Genomic DNA, 16,386 nt, shown 5'->3' with positions numbered 1-16,386 from the left:
TACAACCCCAGTTCCAATGAAGTTGGGACGTTGTGTAAAACCTAAATACAAACAGAATACAATGATTTGCAAATCCTTTTCAGCCTGTGTTCAACTGAATGCACCACAAAGACATTTAATGTTCAAACAGCAAATATTCACTCACTTTGAATTTGTTGCCTGCAACACGTTCCGAACAGCTGGGACAGCAGCGTGTTTACCGCTGTGTTACATCACCTTTCCTTTTAACAACACTCAGTAAGCGTTTGGGAACTGAGGACACCAACTGTTGAAGCTTTGTAGCTGGAATTCTTTCTCATTCTTGCTTGATGTACAACTTCAGTTGCTCAACAGTCTCCGTTGTTCGTAATGCGCCACACATTTTCAATGGGAGACAGGTCTGGACTGCAGGCAGGCCGGTCTGGTACCCGCACTCTTTTACTACGAAGCCACGCTGCCGTGACCCGTGCAGGATGTGGCTCGGCATCGTCTCGCTGAAATCAACAGGGACGTCCCCGATAAAGACGTTGCTTGGATGGTAGCATGTGTTGCTCCAAAACCTGTATGTACCTTTCAGCATTAATGTGCAAGTTCCCCCTGCCATTGGCACTAACGCCCCCCCACACCATCACAGATGCTGGCTTTGCAACTTTGCGCTGATAACAATCCGGATGGTCCTTTTCCTCTTTGGCCCGGAGGACACGACGTCCATAATGTCCAAAAACTATTTGAAATGTGGACTCGTCAGACCACAGCGCACTTTTCCACTTCGCGTCAGTCCATCTCAGAGGAGCCCAGAGAAGCCGGCGGCGTTTCTGGGTGTCGTTGATATGTGGCTTTGCATGGTAGAGTTTTAACTCGCACGTGTTGATGTAGCGACGAACTGCGTTAACTGACAAAGGTTTCCTGAAGTGTTCCTGAGCCCGTGTGGTAATATCCTTTACACACTGATGTCTGTTTTTAATTTGAAGGTCACGAGCATCCAATGAGCACGTGCAGAGATTTCTCCAGATTCTCTGAATCTTTTGATGACATTATGGATCGTACAGGATGAAATCCCTAAATTCCGTAAAGAATCTTGACTTTGTAGTGTATTAAATTTGAATATAGGTTGAAAAGGATTTGCAAATGAATGTATTCTGGTTTTATTTACATTTTACACAACGTCCCAACTTGGGGTTGTATAACTACATACTGATATCTGCCCGATCCTGACTCAAATAGCTAGATCATCTGTGAGAAGAGGGCCGATCTATTCATGCTTTAAATACTTTTTTAAAAAGTTCTATTCGTACTACGCGATGCGTCAGCAGTGCGCTGGTAGACATCTTATTTTATTTCAAACTGGTATCGGATCGGTCGATGCTCAAAGCCTACGTATCGGGACAGAAAAAGGAGAATCAGTGCACCCCTAATTTTAATGGCTGTTCTCTGTGTGGCATTGAAGCATCTATTGATGTCCAGTGAAAAGGTGAAAGGTGAAGGCACACAGTGCATTTTCATCTGTAACATGATGTGATATAATGAGAAACCCTTCAGCTGACTGGTTTAATGTTGATCACTGTTCTTTGTTCTGTGCGTGTGCAGGGGTAGATGGAGGCATCCGCACGGTGGAGATCACACGGGTAAAAATCCTCACACACTCTCACACACAGCAAAGTTAGTAATACTATAATGAGGCGTAATGATCCCTTAATTACATCCTCATTTTAATCCAATAACTGTCTTAATCCCCAGTGTGGCAATGACAAAGTACATGCAGCAGCACCGTATACACAAGACCAAATATTACAGTATGTTAAAAAAAACTATACAAAGTATAAAAAAGTGCTTTTAGGGGCCATGAGTCAGTTTTCTAAGTTCAGGCCTGGAACAAAATGGCTCTGGAGGATTTTAATGGACCTTTGAAGAGAAGCATTACATGTAAATGCAGTAGAGCCGGGGCGATCCATCAAGGTCATTGGTTATGAAAATACCAAATGAGTTGGATCTGCCGGTGTTACACAATATTCTCTGAACTGAAGTCCCTTCTTAAAACATACTTTTATAGGAGAGCCTTTCCCGATCTTATTTGACTTTATTTTATCCCTTTTATTTTATTGTATTTTACTAATTTTATATTAATCTGTATTTTAGTCTTTTCAATGTTTTCATGCTCTTATCTTGTTTTTTTGTATTATTCTTTACACTTGTTAAAGCACTTTGTAACTTGTTTTTGAAAAGTGCTCTACAAATAAAGATTATTATTATTATTATTATTCTGTGACCCTTCAGACCGTTTTATCGTACTTCATTGCACGTTTTATTGTGATAGTTGTCACCAAACACAATGGCGTCGTAGGGAAGGAGCTTTATTGCCAAGTAGGGTTTGACACAAATACGAGGAATTTGCTTCGGTGATAAGTTGCTACACGGAGACAAACATACTGTTGACATAGATAAATGTATTAATGTATAAACACGGAATCGACAATGCAAGTTAAATAAGAATATTAAAAAGAATAGAGAAAATAATACAAGTAATTTGCGGAGAAAGAACAACCTCGGAGATATTTACACGTGCATTATTCTGGGTTTGTGTTGTGCAGAAATGTGTGACCCGTCAGATTTTGTGACACTAGACACTATACAACCGGTCTCCATTTCCTCAGGGCGCCAGTGACTCCCTCGGGGTGAGTATAGCGGGAGGGAAGGGCAGCCCGCTGGGTGACATCCCCATCTTCATCGCCATGATTCAGGCCAACGGAGTCGCTGCCAAGACGCACAGACTCAAGGTAGACTGAGAGACGTGTGGTGGTGCGTTAGTTTGTGTATGAACTAATTAAGTCGCTCCATCCTACACACAGTAATACTACATGTAAATAAAATACTTGTGTCTGTCTCAGTGAAGTTCCCGTGTGTGTTCAGGTGGCCGACAGGATCGTCAGTATTAACGGTCAGTCTGTGGACGGCCTGTCGCACAGCGAGGTCGTCACCATGCTGAAGAACAGCTACGGGAACATCAGCCTGAAGGTAACACTGCCGCTGTCATTCTGACCCGCCTGCGGTTACTAAAGCTGCGTTCACTCAACTTATGTCTTCTTTTATTGACTGTTCACATTATTTTTTAAACGTGCCCCATATCAGAAACCAGTGTGAAACGTCTGCGGCCTGAAAGGATTATACGACATCACACGCAGCACGTTGTCGTACGGAGGTGAACATAGACGTCAGCACGTACTTGCTAAGGCCCCATCTGCACCACTATGTTTTTAAAAACCCGCCCAGACTAAAACGGCGAATCCGAAGAGCTAAGTGAAGTCTGCGCCACTGACCCGCCCTTCTCTGCTTCTGATTGGCTAGTAGTCCTTAACTAGGAACTGAGCATGTGCAACTCCCAACAAAGATCATTTAGAGACAAGATGTATCACTCCATAGCTAAAACGAGGCCTTCAACACAGGCTGAAAAGAGGAGCTGCAGCAATGTGCAGTATGACAAAAATATAACCATGGAAACCTGCTCTGGTACAAACTCTAAATAAGATTATGAACATGAAAATTAGCAGAATACCGCCTCTTTAAATTCAGCTTAACCAACTGACACACACTGTTTCTTTATGTGTGTCTCAGGTGGTGGCGGACACCAACATCAGCGCTATCGCCACTCAGGTAGAGAGTTTGTCCAGCAGCTCCAGTCTGTCAGCCAGCACGGACGCGCACACAGCAGAGCCAGAGTGAGTACGCACGCACACACACAGGTGACAGGGGGTGCTAACCTGTATCTGACCTTCCTCCTCTTCCACCTCCTCCTCAGAGGTCCGCGACCCCGCAGCATCAGTCTGGAGAAAGGCTCTGAGGGACTCGGCTTCAGCATCGTCGGAGGATTCGGCAGCCCACATGGAGACTTGCCCATCTACGTCAAGACTGTCTTCAGCAAGGTCATAACCTGCCTGTGAACTTGGGACAGAGCTAGACTAGCTCTGTCCACCTCTTAATGCTAAGCTAGGCTAACCAGTTCCTGCCTCCGGTGCTGTAGGAAACATTTGTTGCGCTGTCCAATCGAGAGCAATTGACCCTTCGCTAAGCCACGCCCCAAATAACACAGCTGTCCAATCACAGCACAGTATAGGACTCGGTCTAATGGAGGTCCGACACTTTCGTGGCTGCGCTCCATTGACTGTAATGTAAAAAGAGTCGTTTTCTAGCTTTTTTTTTTGGGTGTATTTTTCAAAGATCTGGTCAAACGCTGTTCCTGCGGCATCTTGTAATAGTTACAGTCGAGAGGCTGAAAGGAGAAGGACGATTTATTCTCTTTCCAAAACCTAAAATAAATCCAGAACAATGTCGGCTGTGGGTTGTTCCTAATGTGATGTTAGTTAACTAACTTCCTACTGACTGTAACGTAATAAAGTCCTGCTGTTCTGCTTTTTAATGACTGTAATAATGAACAGAGGCCGATCAGCTGTACAGGAACACTGCTGATCCTTCATATCGTTGTCTTTTGTTTGTTTACTTTTGCTGTGTCTCAATTCGGGTACTTCCTTGAGTATACTAACATGCAGTACACTGTGTACACTATGTACTTACTTTCTTAGTGCGTTAATTTCCACAGGGTAGTGTTAAATCAGACACTGCTGTTGTGCACTAACCGGAATGACTATTGCAGGATTGCCCAATCCCCCCAGCAGACGCCTGCAGAGCTCCAAAATAAATTGTTCGGAATCAGGTTTCTTGTTCAAACTTACACGTGATTGTCCTTGGTATAATGGTGCATAAATAAGAATTATATAAAATAAAAGCAATAGAAAGCAAGTACTGTATCCACGTCTAAGATGATAATAATAATAATAATAATAATTAATAAAGTAAAGACATTCCCCTTTTCATGCTACTTCTGTTGTTCCGCTACATAGCTAAAATGGCGGTCGTTGAGGGTGAGAAGTGTTCCACACTCAACTCTTTGGCCGTTATGAGTGCACCGTCCGGGTCCTCTCAGTGCACTGCAAGCTAGCTAGCTAGCTAGCTAGCTATCTTACTCTTGACAGCACCCCAAAGCCAATTACCCTCACCACAACCATCACCGAGTGTGTGCCTAAACCTAAGTTATTGATGCATGTCGACCAGTTAACCCTACAGTTGCTGTTAGCAGCATAGACTGTAGAAAAGAAGTGGACGTAGTCATCGTGACGTCACCCGTTGGTTTGTTGACTTACGTTTTGAAGCCTCGAGATTGGCCGATAGTGCTCCGCAATGTTGATTTTTTCCAACCAGCGGCACTGGACGTGACCATATTTGGATGGGTGGAGCTAACGGCCATGTGTGGAGCTAGCTAGCTTGCTTAGCTAAGTGCATCTGTAATTCACCTTAACTGACATTTTAACAGGGCTGATAATTTTGTCTAGCGAACACCAGTCTTAAAACTAAATGTACTCACCAGAGAAAGTGAGCAGCCGACTTCTTATAAGCTTTTTCAAGCTTCAAGAAGACTTGAAACTAGCGACTGAGACCAAGTGTTTACTGAGGTAATAAATCAGCTGAGAAGTAGAAACATTTTACCATTATTTCTAATGGAAGCGGACTTCTTTTTGCAACCAGAAGAGTCGCCAGGGTTTAAGCTTGACAGAAGCTGACACAGAAACTTAAGTGTCACACAGGGAATGAAAGTAGCAGCCGCCACCCGCGGGTAACTTGGTGGTGGTGGGTGAAATCGTCGGGCCATCCGCCGCTTTGGCGGACAGGAAAAATGCACAACAGAAAGACACAAAGCAACCAGAACGCTCAGGAAATATCTATGTAACGGAGTTTCAAACCAAACTCACAAGTCTGAAAGAGGCCCAGTCTGTCCCGAGTTAATGCCTGGTTACAGTCGTAACTAACTAACTAGCTTGTCTATTAAACACGAGAGGCGTCACTTGGTTTTATTCTCGTTGGCCAACTTCTGAGGTGAACCTCAAACTGAGTATGTTTTGTTTGCTTTCTGGGATACAGAAAGATGGACTCCTAGGAGATTTGAACTGAGATAAGGACGCATTAATCGGTGGTTGAACTGTGCGTTATGTATTGAGCTCTTACTGTGTAACACACTGTGGTGAACTTAGCTTTTCTTGTGGTCTGTAGGCCGACCTGATGCTATTATATTATTTAATGCCATGACTTGACTCTCAAATTATCTTTCTCATATTGTTAAAATTTGATACTTCTTAGCTCATAATAATGATAATTAATGCGATTCATGCATCACCTAATTTCATCATTACACAGTCATCTTATACACTGATTTATTGCTTGTCCGTTTTGAATAATACAGAAGGTAAAGAAAGAGCTTAAAAATGAATCGCATATTAAATCGCAATATCGGTAAATATCGTTCAGCCCTACTTCTCAGCTGATTTATTCCCTCAGTAAACACTTTCCTGATGAGTTTATGGTCTCAGTCGCTAGTTTCAAGTCTTCTTCAACACAGCATGATGTTCATTTAATAAATTATGGTCCCATTTAGAGGAACAGAGACCAGGAAGCAGGGGAGGCTTTAGGGCGGGGCTACAAGCTGATTGACAAGTCGCTACCATGGCGACCTGTCAATCAGGCTAGAGTGACTCGTATCCGCTGCTCTGTACATTTAACCAGCGCTGCTGAAAAGCTTATCAGGTGTCGGCTGCACATTTTTCAGGTAAGTGCGTTTTGTTTTTGTTTGTCGCTAGCCAAAATTAGCATCCCAGCTAATATCACAGCTAACGTGAATTACAGATGCACCTTGCTAACCAAGCTAGCTAGCTCGTCCAAATATGGTCACGTCTGGTTCCAAGCAAAGATGGCGACGGCCAAAATACACTGGTGTAATTGTGGCCCTTTTTTATTGCTAGCACCATCATGCCGTGTTGGGGTATGTGTGTTTCAGGGCGCGGCGGCAGTGGATGGGCGTCTGAAGCGAGGCGACCAGATCCTGTCTGTGAACGGAGAGAGTCTGCAGGGAGCAACGCACGAGCAGGCGGTCGCCATCCTCAAGAAACAGAGAGGAACCGTCACACTGAACATCCTGTCATAACACACAGAAACACACACACCTGCATGCACACAGACACACACACACAGAAACACCTGTGACAGGTGGAGATCAATCACACACATTTTGACTCTTGGACTACGTATCATCATGAATCGTGAACTCTGAACTTCCCAACATGCAAAAAAAGAAACACACTTCCTGTTTGGGCTGGCGCCACTACACACTGATGTCAGCACGGACAGATGCGTCTCACAACAAGAGTTTCTCAACCTTGGGTTCTGGTACACAGATGGGGTCATAAGAAACGTCTGATGTACTGAGCCGGGTACTTAGCGGGTCAGCTCATTGTCATATCTCAACAACTACTGGAACATCTTTGCATGAAATTTGCTGTTCATATAATTCTGCCCCCCAGATCATTGTTTTTTTTAAAGATTCTTGCAAAATACTGTGACTTTTCTTCATCAGGACAAATGATCCACTCAGACAACAGTGATGGATTGTGATGGAAATCCGATCCAGGCATTTGTTAAGTGTTTTTATAAAGCTTTAGAATTGAGTAAAGTAGAATTCAAGTTGAAACAACTGTCTCTTTTCTAGTTGACCATGTTCACAATCGTAGTTTAACGTGTTAGCGTGGTAATATTTGCAAATGGAGACTAAACAAAACTAAGGACAATGTAATTTGTTTTGCAAGTATTTGGTCATAAAGCAAACAGAGTATTAGACAAATTACCTGGAAAAAAAGGTTGAACAATGTATGATAAATCTATTAATGACATAAAGAAGTATAAGCAGATGAATAAAGCCCAAGTCCCTCCCTTCAACCCCTATGGGATCTTATTTCGGGGGAAAAAAACTGTAAAGTAACATTTAGTTTAGTGTGAAACTGCTCAATGAACTCCGTCTTTCTATCTCGCACAATATCCAACGTGTTAGCGCAGTAATGCTAAGCTAACATTCATCACTTGCTTGCTGCTAGCTAGGTAGCTTAGCTATGTTCCACACACAGATGTATCTCACCTGATGTGTTTGATCCAACGACTCCTGGTCCTTACATCACATCATCTGCACATGGAAGCTGTTTAACGTTAGCTTCGATAACGTTAGCTTCAGTGTTAGCTTCAGTCAATAAGAGAAACGCAACTTTTGGGTTTATTGTCTTTGTAATAATGCAGTTTAGCATTCTTATACTTTGACGGTTTTACAAGAAAATGTAACTTTCTCGGATCAAAACATTTGTCTATTAAGTATTATTAAGGTCCCACGGAGGTGCACAGGAACTGGAGGGACTTCCATCACGTGGTTCCGTCTTCTCAAATGTGTATATTTGTTGGTTTTCTCAATCTTCTGTGACTGTACAATGAATATTTTGGGCTTTTGGACTGTCTTGGCATTTTCTGGACCAAACTATTAATCGATCATTTGAGAAAATAATTGGTTGATTGTTCGACAATGAAAATAATAATTATTTGCCGCCCCTAAAATGTGTTTCATTAAATTAACCTGAACTAAATTTCACAGCAATCCATCAAATAGTTGTTGAGATATTTTAGTCTGAACCACAGTTGTGTAGATGAAAACACCACCAAAGTTTGTAGGATTCATCCTCTGGGCACCACAAATGTCGATTGTCAACATATTTCAGTCTGCTAGTGTCCCAAAAGAGAGAAATCTGACTCTAAAACATGGTGTTCAAGCCAGAAAAGGTTGAGAAACTCTTTTTAGATCCCTTATCAGTTCAGAATATAATCTAAAACAAATAAGAATCAATATGGAGGCAGAATGGAGTGACATTTAAATCCAGCCTGCACTAGTTCATTCAGCTCTACAGACTGACAACAGGGAGGTTTGTTTTCATGGATGGAAAAAAAAATGTTTATAATCAAGAGGAACAAAAGGGAAATGTTGGTAGAAAAGATGTGACTGACACTGCTGCACACGTTTGCTTAGCATCTCCTCTGTTAGCCAGTGAGTAGCAGTTTTTATGAATGTGGAAACCACCAGAGAGGAGAAGTGTGTGTTAACATGCCATGCTAAGTAGCTAGCCATCAAAAAAGGTACTTTTCATTCATCAAACTGGCAGGAAATGATCATTTCCAAACATGAAAATTACAACAATAAGGTTTAAAGAAATTATGTTGTATGTCATGGGCACACAAATGGAAAATTAAACTTCAATTTAATTAAATGATTTCCTTTAAATATTGACGGTCACAGACTTTCATATGGAAAAGTTCCACTGTTTATTGTTAACATTAAAAACATTAGTAAAAGGTAACAAAATTGGATTAAACCTTGCATTAGATTAAAACTGCAGCGTTTATTGAATCAGAAAACTTATTTGTAAAAGCTAAAATCAGTGAGCCTTAATTAAAACACTCTTCTGTAAAAGACAGCACTAAAATGTTTGGTTATCAAAAAGCTTTTCGTTAACATTATTTTAAAAAATAAAGCCTCTTTTCAGGTATACAATAACAGTGAAAGCTAGTGTTGTTGTCAAGACCGCCCAAACCGAGACCAATTCAAGACCGAGACCAGAGTTTATCAAGACCGAGACAAGACCAAGACTTTTAGGGGCTGAAACCGGGTCAAGACCAAGACCAGTTCCCCACATTACATGGCACACAAAATGTGGAACGAGATCAGAGGTACTTCTCAAATTGATCGGAAAGATCCACATTCCCATTAAAACACACACATACAAACACTAAGAGCTGAAATCAACATAAGCATCTTTATTCAACACAATACTTACAATACTAGAGAAGGGGGGACAGTCGTTAACGGGAACAACACATTTTTTATTAGGGTTATTGGTTACATTTAAAGAAATACGCTTTACATCTAATCAAAGTTAGGATGTTAACAAATACTGTAAATCAGACAGTGCAAAAGCAATTTATTGATATTTCCAAAGTTCAAAACTTGAAATAAAATTCAGAGTCCTCAATGACCGAGACAAGACCGAGTACAAATGCGATCGAGTCCGAGACGAGACCAAGACCATCAAAAAGTGGTCTTAAGACCGGTTTCAAGTACTACAACACTAGTGAAAGCCATCTGTTATTTTATACCTTAAAAGAGTCTTAATTTTTCATTTGTCATTTGGTAAATCATGTGGGTTCGTTCACCCATTAAAAATCTCCTTTCCTTGCAGGAAACCCAATAAAACTCTATATTACAATACATTATGCTCAATTAATCCATTAGTCATCCTCTTAAAACCCATAAAAACACCAAAATCACATAGTTATTTATGGTATTACAAAAAAAAGCTAGTTCTTTACACTCTTCCAAAAAGTGCCATCACATGAACGAAAACTCAATATTTTGCTTCCAGTAATGAATCCTTATGTCACGCATAATATATATAATATATAAATCTCATAATGTCTGTCGATGACTCTCAGGACCTGGTGGGCTTGGAGAAGGACCCCCCTGTCGCCCCCCCAACAGATACAGTGTCTTCCACGTGATTGTAGGGATAAATCTAAAAATGTCATCTCTGTACGGAGATTTAAAATAATAACAAAGGCTTTCTAGAAGCAGGTGTAGATAAAAGCAACAGACGGACGCTTGGTAAAACTCTTTGTTCTGTCATCTTCAGTCCGTTTCATTTCTGTGTGTCCAGGATGTTTTTAGCCTAGCTTAGCATAAAGACTGAAAGCAGGGGGAAACTGTTAGCCTAACTCCTTCAAAAACAGAAAAAAAAAATCCTACTTCAAAACAGCTCAAATGGTTTGATTAACGTGTTGCATGTCAACTACTTGCATTTGCATTACATATATTAAGGCATTTTAATGTGCTTGGATTAAGGGTCTTTAAGCACCTCTGAGTTTATACCTTAAAGTAACTTAAGTTAATTAATGTTGGCTTTGTTACATGGAAAAAGCTACAGGATTTACCCCAGATTTGGGTTCATTAATAGAAAATTTTAGATATTATAATGCTTTTCTGGATGGATTAAGACTTCACGCTAAAACCATCTCTGAATATTGACCTTATTGGAAAATTAAGGCTCTTTGAAGGTTTAAAATAACAGATGGCTTTCATTATATTTGGGAAATCTTGAGGGGTTTTTGCCCGTCAAGAGAAATCACCTTTCCATGCAGGAGACCCAATAAAATTATGTATTACCACTCATTATGCTTAATTAATCCATAAAAACACCAAAATCAGATCATTATTAATGGATAAATTAGTTTTAAAGATTTAAAAAAGATAATGTCATACTAAGGATTTCAAAGAAGATATTTTGGGGCTAAAACACATATATTTTATAAATTTAACTATTTATGTAAAATTTCTGTCTGCTTACATGAAGAAATCAGTGTTAGTAGTATTCATATAGTTTAGAATATGAGTTAGAATGCTAAGCTAACAGACTTAATTTACATTATCAGCAAAACATTTAGTAATTTGAAGTATGTTGTTTGTTAATTTAAAATCTTTATTAAACAGCATTTATCAAGCGTTTTGTTTTTGTTTTTTGCTATACACTCTAAACGGCTCAGATATTAGCATGCTAATGTTCACTTTGTCAGTTAGCTACACAAACAGTTGCGGGTACCTTGCAGTTAGCAGGTGTAAATATTTACTAACAGCGTGAGCTCCATCTACGTCTAAGGTGCAACCTGTTTAGATACAGTGATGCGTTTAACTGAACTTTAGCACAAGGTTTGAACTCATGAAAAGCTCCTAATTTTTAGCTAGTGCTTTAGCGGTCTCTCGTGCTTGTTTCTCCCTTCTTGTAGAACAAAAGATGATTACAGCTCTCAGTTTAATCTCCGAGTTGCATTTAACTTATGTTGCTTACAGATGTTAATAGCTAACCTAAAAAGACTTGAGAAGGAGTTCAGAATTGATTGAAATGCTAACAAACCCCTGCCTCAGTTTAGACAGAGCAAGAGGATTTACCAAAACGTCAGACTGTTGCTTTCAATCCTAAATTTTGCAACGTGAAGGTAGTTGTGCAGAGTTTTGCTAACTTTCAGTATGATGCAGCAGTACTCTGTTCAGATATTTAGATGTGTAACTGAACTATTTAGCATCAGCTATAGATGTCTGTGTCAACAACGAAGGGAGATGTTCAGAGATGAGCTTCAGTCTCAGAAGGACCCTGTACTTCATACATATCAATCAAGTGCAAAATACTTTATTGAGCTTTTTACGTCATAATTACTGTCTTAATTTTTGGTACTTATTTTTAGATGTCAGAGTAGATGAACTGTAATTTATTTTTTTTGATCTCGCTGGAAATTAACAATGTAATTGTTTGTTTTATTATTTTGCGCACTAATGTGTTTTACCAATGTCTGAATGTTTTACTGCACCGTCAGAAATCACAATAGAAACCCCGCAGCTTTGGTTTGCCTTCACACAGGACTCATTCAGAGTCGCTGCCAAAAAACCAGCCGGGGTTGCACTTTATGTAACATCATATCTTGATTTTAATTTCTATAAGAAGTTTCCTGGAAAGAACTATGGTACTATTTATAGAGAAAATAGAGATGATGTTGGGTTGAATCTTTTAATCGGAGCACAATAAATGGACATTCCTGTGGAAACTGCTTCAACTGCTACTTCCTAGAAAATAAAATTATGAGGACATAAAGTTGCAAAGTGGGAAGAGTTATTTCATGTGCCCCTGGTTCCCTTTTCATATTCCCCATATACAAAATTGGAGCACTTCTCTATTGCTTGGATTGGCTTTAACCCCTTTAAATAATTAGTACAAATGATTAAGAACTGTACCTTCTTTTTTTTCCCAACTCAATATACGTTGACCTTCTGTGTGAAATTGCAGGAAGTCAAAAATGTTTCTCCAAATCTAGCTAACACCAACATATAGGCCTATTAAGGAACCGGTAAAGAGCCTAAGTCCCTTAATCGCTTCCACTTCCGCCCAATGGGACTTTATTTTGGAAAAAATATGCACGATAGTCAACGGCGAGATACAACTAATGTTTTGATACCGTTTAATTGTGCCCTGAATTACACACGTTTGTCTGTTTAAAATAATTTTGCCGTCAACAAAGTCATAAAACCGTAAAGTAACATTTAGTTTTGTTTGAAATGGCTCAATAAACTAAATCTCTCGTCTCGCACGTTAGCGCTGTAATGCTAAGCTAACGTTCACTGCTTGCTCGCTAGTAGCTAGGTAGCTTAGTTAAGTTCCACGCACAGATGCATCTCACCTGATGTGTTTAATCCAACAACTCCTGGTTCTGTTTCGTATAGGCTTTGCCCTCTGAGGCCATCGCTATTGGGCGCTATTGACCCCCTACGTGCCTGCGCGGCACTGATGATGAAATTTTGTCTACGCCCACCCACAACGCGGGCCTCTCCTACATCTGCACCTTGTACATATATACAACACTGAGCTGTCTAAAGAGCAGAAGATTTCCAGCCGGGAAACAAGAAGAACGATGTCTACCAGCAAGCTGGCCAGAACGGGGCGAGACGCCGCTACACCCGGACAGGTGTGCGGCGTCTGCCACACGGGCTACATCGTGCTGGGTGATCTCTAGTGATGGGGAGATGAAGCTTCATGAAGCACTGAAGCTTTGCATCCAGTTGGTAGCTTAAGGGTGCGTCATTTGCTCTAGTGCGCCATCAAGTGGACATTAAATGTAAAACAGGCAGAGTGAGTATAATGGCACCACGGCTTTGGCGTGTGAGGCTTTGAAGTGACTAATGAATGACGTTCGCTCTGGCGTTTATGCAGAGGAACAAGTACAATGTTCCCGAGACCTGAATATCATTGAAAATCTGTGGGGTGATTTGAAGCGGGCTGTCCGCGCTCAGCAACCGTCAAACCTAACTGAACTGGAGATGTTTTGCAAGGAGGAAAGGTCCAAAATACCTTCATCCAGAATCCAGACACTCATCACAGGCTATAGGAAGCGTCTAGAGGCCGTTATTTCTGCCAAAAGAGGCTCAACTAAATATTGATGTGATATTGCTGTTGAGGTGCCCAAATTTATGCACCTGTCTACTTTCGTTTTGATGCATATTGCACATTTTCTGTTCTCATCCAATAAAACTCATTTCACTACTGAAATATTACTGTCTTTAGGTTATTATAGCTCAAAATTAAATTGCTGATCCAAACTGGACATTCATTTAAATACTGCCACCTGCTGGTAGAAAGGCCAAACAGATCTGTTACTGGGTCAACAGGCCAATTTTAAAATACAAAAAACTAAAACATTTATTGGCGTTGTTCAAACATTAAGAATGCTGTGTACACAAAAGTATGTAATTTTTTCAAATTAAAAAAATAAGTGTTTTTTCAGCTACATAAACTGTCTGTGGTCTTACAAAATGTCATGTGGTGCGACCATAATTTATTTTAAAAATTAACTGATTTCCTTAACATGCTTAACAGTTTTTACAAGTTCGCAGTAATATATTCTTTTGGGTTTTTGTAAATAATAAATAAATAAATAAATCCACTTCTTAAATGTAGTTAATTGATTAATTTTCTCTTAATTAATTGCATAAAACTGATAAAAATGTTTAAAAAATACCATTCACTTAAAACTACTGTATCAGTAATTAATATTTCAGTCACAGGAATGAGATATTTTATTTTTAATTTAATACAGTTATTGTTATAATTGGTCACACCACATGATGAGTGGTCGCTCCAAATGACATGAACACTGCATATCATTAAAAATATATATTTAAAGAGATCAGTAAACAAAAACTTCTAAACAAAAAATATATTTAAACCAGATACCATTATAGAAGTTTTCAAAACAGCAGTCATGGCCGGACAGTCGCACAGCATGACATTTTGACACTTCATTTATCAGAAAAATTACAAAAAGCTAATGTTTTTTAAAGTTACAGGTGAGTACATATATGGGATATATTTTTTGTGAAAAAAATCCAGTTGGACACAAAATGTAGGCGTCACGTAATTGACCCTACGATGAGAACCATATATGAATTCAACATTAAGAATATAGTGCTAACAGTAACAACTCTGCATGAACGTGCGTTTATATGTATCGTTCTCTGTAAATACAGTATTCAGCCCATCCCTTGTGCAGATGGTAAATGTATAAAAGGAAATAGTTTGAATGGGCCTGATGCAGCTGATAAAATGAAATGTGTTATCTATAATTACAGGTGCTATGCTTAAAGTCTGTGAGTCAAGGAGAAGCTGCCCCAGGGAGGTCAGGACGGTGTGACGGTTTAAGTGGTGGCTACATTAACTGGTGACAGTAGTCCCAGGTGTATCCGGGCGTGGCTTGTCAACCAGGAAACGCGTTCTGATGACTGTTTATCCACGTGATGTATATTTATGCAGGAAAAATGCCTCTGAATGTAGTTTGCACAGAGTTACCCTGCATGTTGATTCACAGCGAAATCTACACACCTACAAAGTTAGTTTGAAGGAGGACAGTGGGACTGATCATGTGACTGTGTCGATGCCTGTTCAGAACACTGCAAACGTCAATAAATCGTGCAAATGGGGCTGGATATAAACAATAAAACAGCAGGAGGTAGGTGAGGTAGGTAGGGCTTAGGGCTGGACAATTAATTGAAAAGTAATTAAAACAGCTTTTTTGCTTGTACACTTTTGAAAGAACACAGTGCTTAATGTTAGCAGTAAGCTCCAGAAAGCTTGGTTTATTTTAAGAATTTTGACTTGTGCAAATAATATTTGGTGAAAATAATATGCCAACAGACCAGGGCTTAACTTAATGTATACAGTAAAACGTAGCCAGCTTACCTCCAATTCTCTGCAACATTAACATGCAATGCTGTCCACGTCAACCCACGTGTGCAGTCAGCATTAGAGCACATTTAATTATTTTAATTAGGTGCCATTCCTCAGACTGAAAAGAGCATTTTACAAGAAGTTTGTGTGGTTGAGGGTTTGGGCAATCTGACCCGTATGAAGAAACCTCTGCATGAATACAGGTCAGTTTCTAACTCTTCTTCCTGTTCCTCAGGTCTGTCTGGAGGTTCGGGTCACTGGATGTGGGCTGACGGTCGGTCAGCGTCCTTCTCCAGACTGAAGGGGACGCCGCCGTCCGTCGGCTCGGACTGCGTGCTGGTTGAAAACCCAAGAAGCTGGATTTCCACAAGCTGCTCCCCCGAATCTCAACACGCATTCATCTGTTCATCGTCGGCTCACACTCACTGAGACGTGGTCACTGCTACCAGTCGTGGCGACCTCTGTGAACGTGTCCAAGTCATATTTAATGACACGCAATGATGCTGCTCTGTACATTAGTTTTCATATTTTTGTCATGATAAAGGTTGCTGCACAAACAGAAATGAGTCTGAGTCTCAGAATTTAAGCTACTTATTTTTTATATTTTTACTTCTACTCACCTACTTTTCACTTCACTGCATTCATCTGACAGATTTAGTTACTTTACAAGTTAAGATTTTTA

General features: G+C 40.1%; 2 protein-coding genes and 2 long non-coding RNA genes across 4 annotated transcripts in view; all 4 read left to right on the top strand.

The window, feature by feature from the left end:
* The window catches only part of LOC123957332 (inaD-like protein), a 55,073-nt gene extending 54,012 nt beyond the window's left edge, over nucleotides 1–1,061 (top strand). The window contains exon 14 of the mRNA XM_046030025.1: nucleotides 1,029–1,061. Coding sequence (XP_045885981.1) covers nucleotides 1,029–1,061 — 33 coding nt within the window. The remainder of the gene's footprint in view (nucleotides 1–1,028) is intronic.
* Nucleotides 1,062–1,209: 148 nt separating this feature from the next.
* On the top strand, nucleotides 1,210–9,155 carry LOC123957408 (multiple PDZ domain protein-like). Its single transcript, XM_046030163.1, has 6 exons — nucleotides 1,210–1,604; nucleotides 2,631–2,753; nucleotides 2,887–2,991; nucleotides 3,589–3,692; nucleotides 3,773–3,896; nucleotides 6,857–9,155. The coding sequence occupies exons 1-6, from the start codon at nucleotides 1,503–1,505 to the stop codon at nucleotides 7,001–7,003; spliced, it is 705 nt and encodes a 234-aa protein (XP_045886119.1). The 5' UTR covers nucleotides 1,210–1,502; the 3' UTR covers nucleotides 7,004–9,155.
* A 447-nt stretch (nucleotides 9,156–9,602) lies between these two features.
* LOC123958347 lies at nucleotides 9,603–14,030 on the top strand. The gene is made up of 2 exons (XR_006822038.1): nucleotides 9,603–10,176; nucleotides 10,247–14,030. It is a non-coding gene; the product is annotated as an uncharacterized LOC123958347 (long non-coding RNA).
* A 420-nt stretch (nucleotides 14,031–14,450) lies between these two features.
* LOC123957923 lies at nucleotides 14,451–16,267 on the top strand. The gene is made up of 2 exons (XR_006821934.1): nucleotides 14,451–15,486; nucleotides 15,940–16,267. It is a non-coding gene; the product is annotated as an uncharacterized LOC123957923 (long non-coding RNA).
* The last annotated feature ends 119 nt before the right edge of the window (nucleotides 16,268–16,386 follow it).

Source organism: Micropterus dolomieu, linkage group LG19, assembly GCF_021292245.1.
Source record: "Micropterus dolomieu isolate WLL.071019.BEF.003 ecotype Adirondacks linkage group LG19, ASM2129224v1, whole genome shotgun sequence".
Classification (NCBI taxonomy): Eukaryota; Metazoa; Chordata; class Actinopteri; order Centrarchiformes; family Centrarchidae; genus Micropterus; species Micropterus dolomieu.
This window is presented reverse-complemented; position numbering and strand designations above follow the sequence as displayed.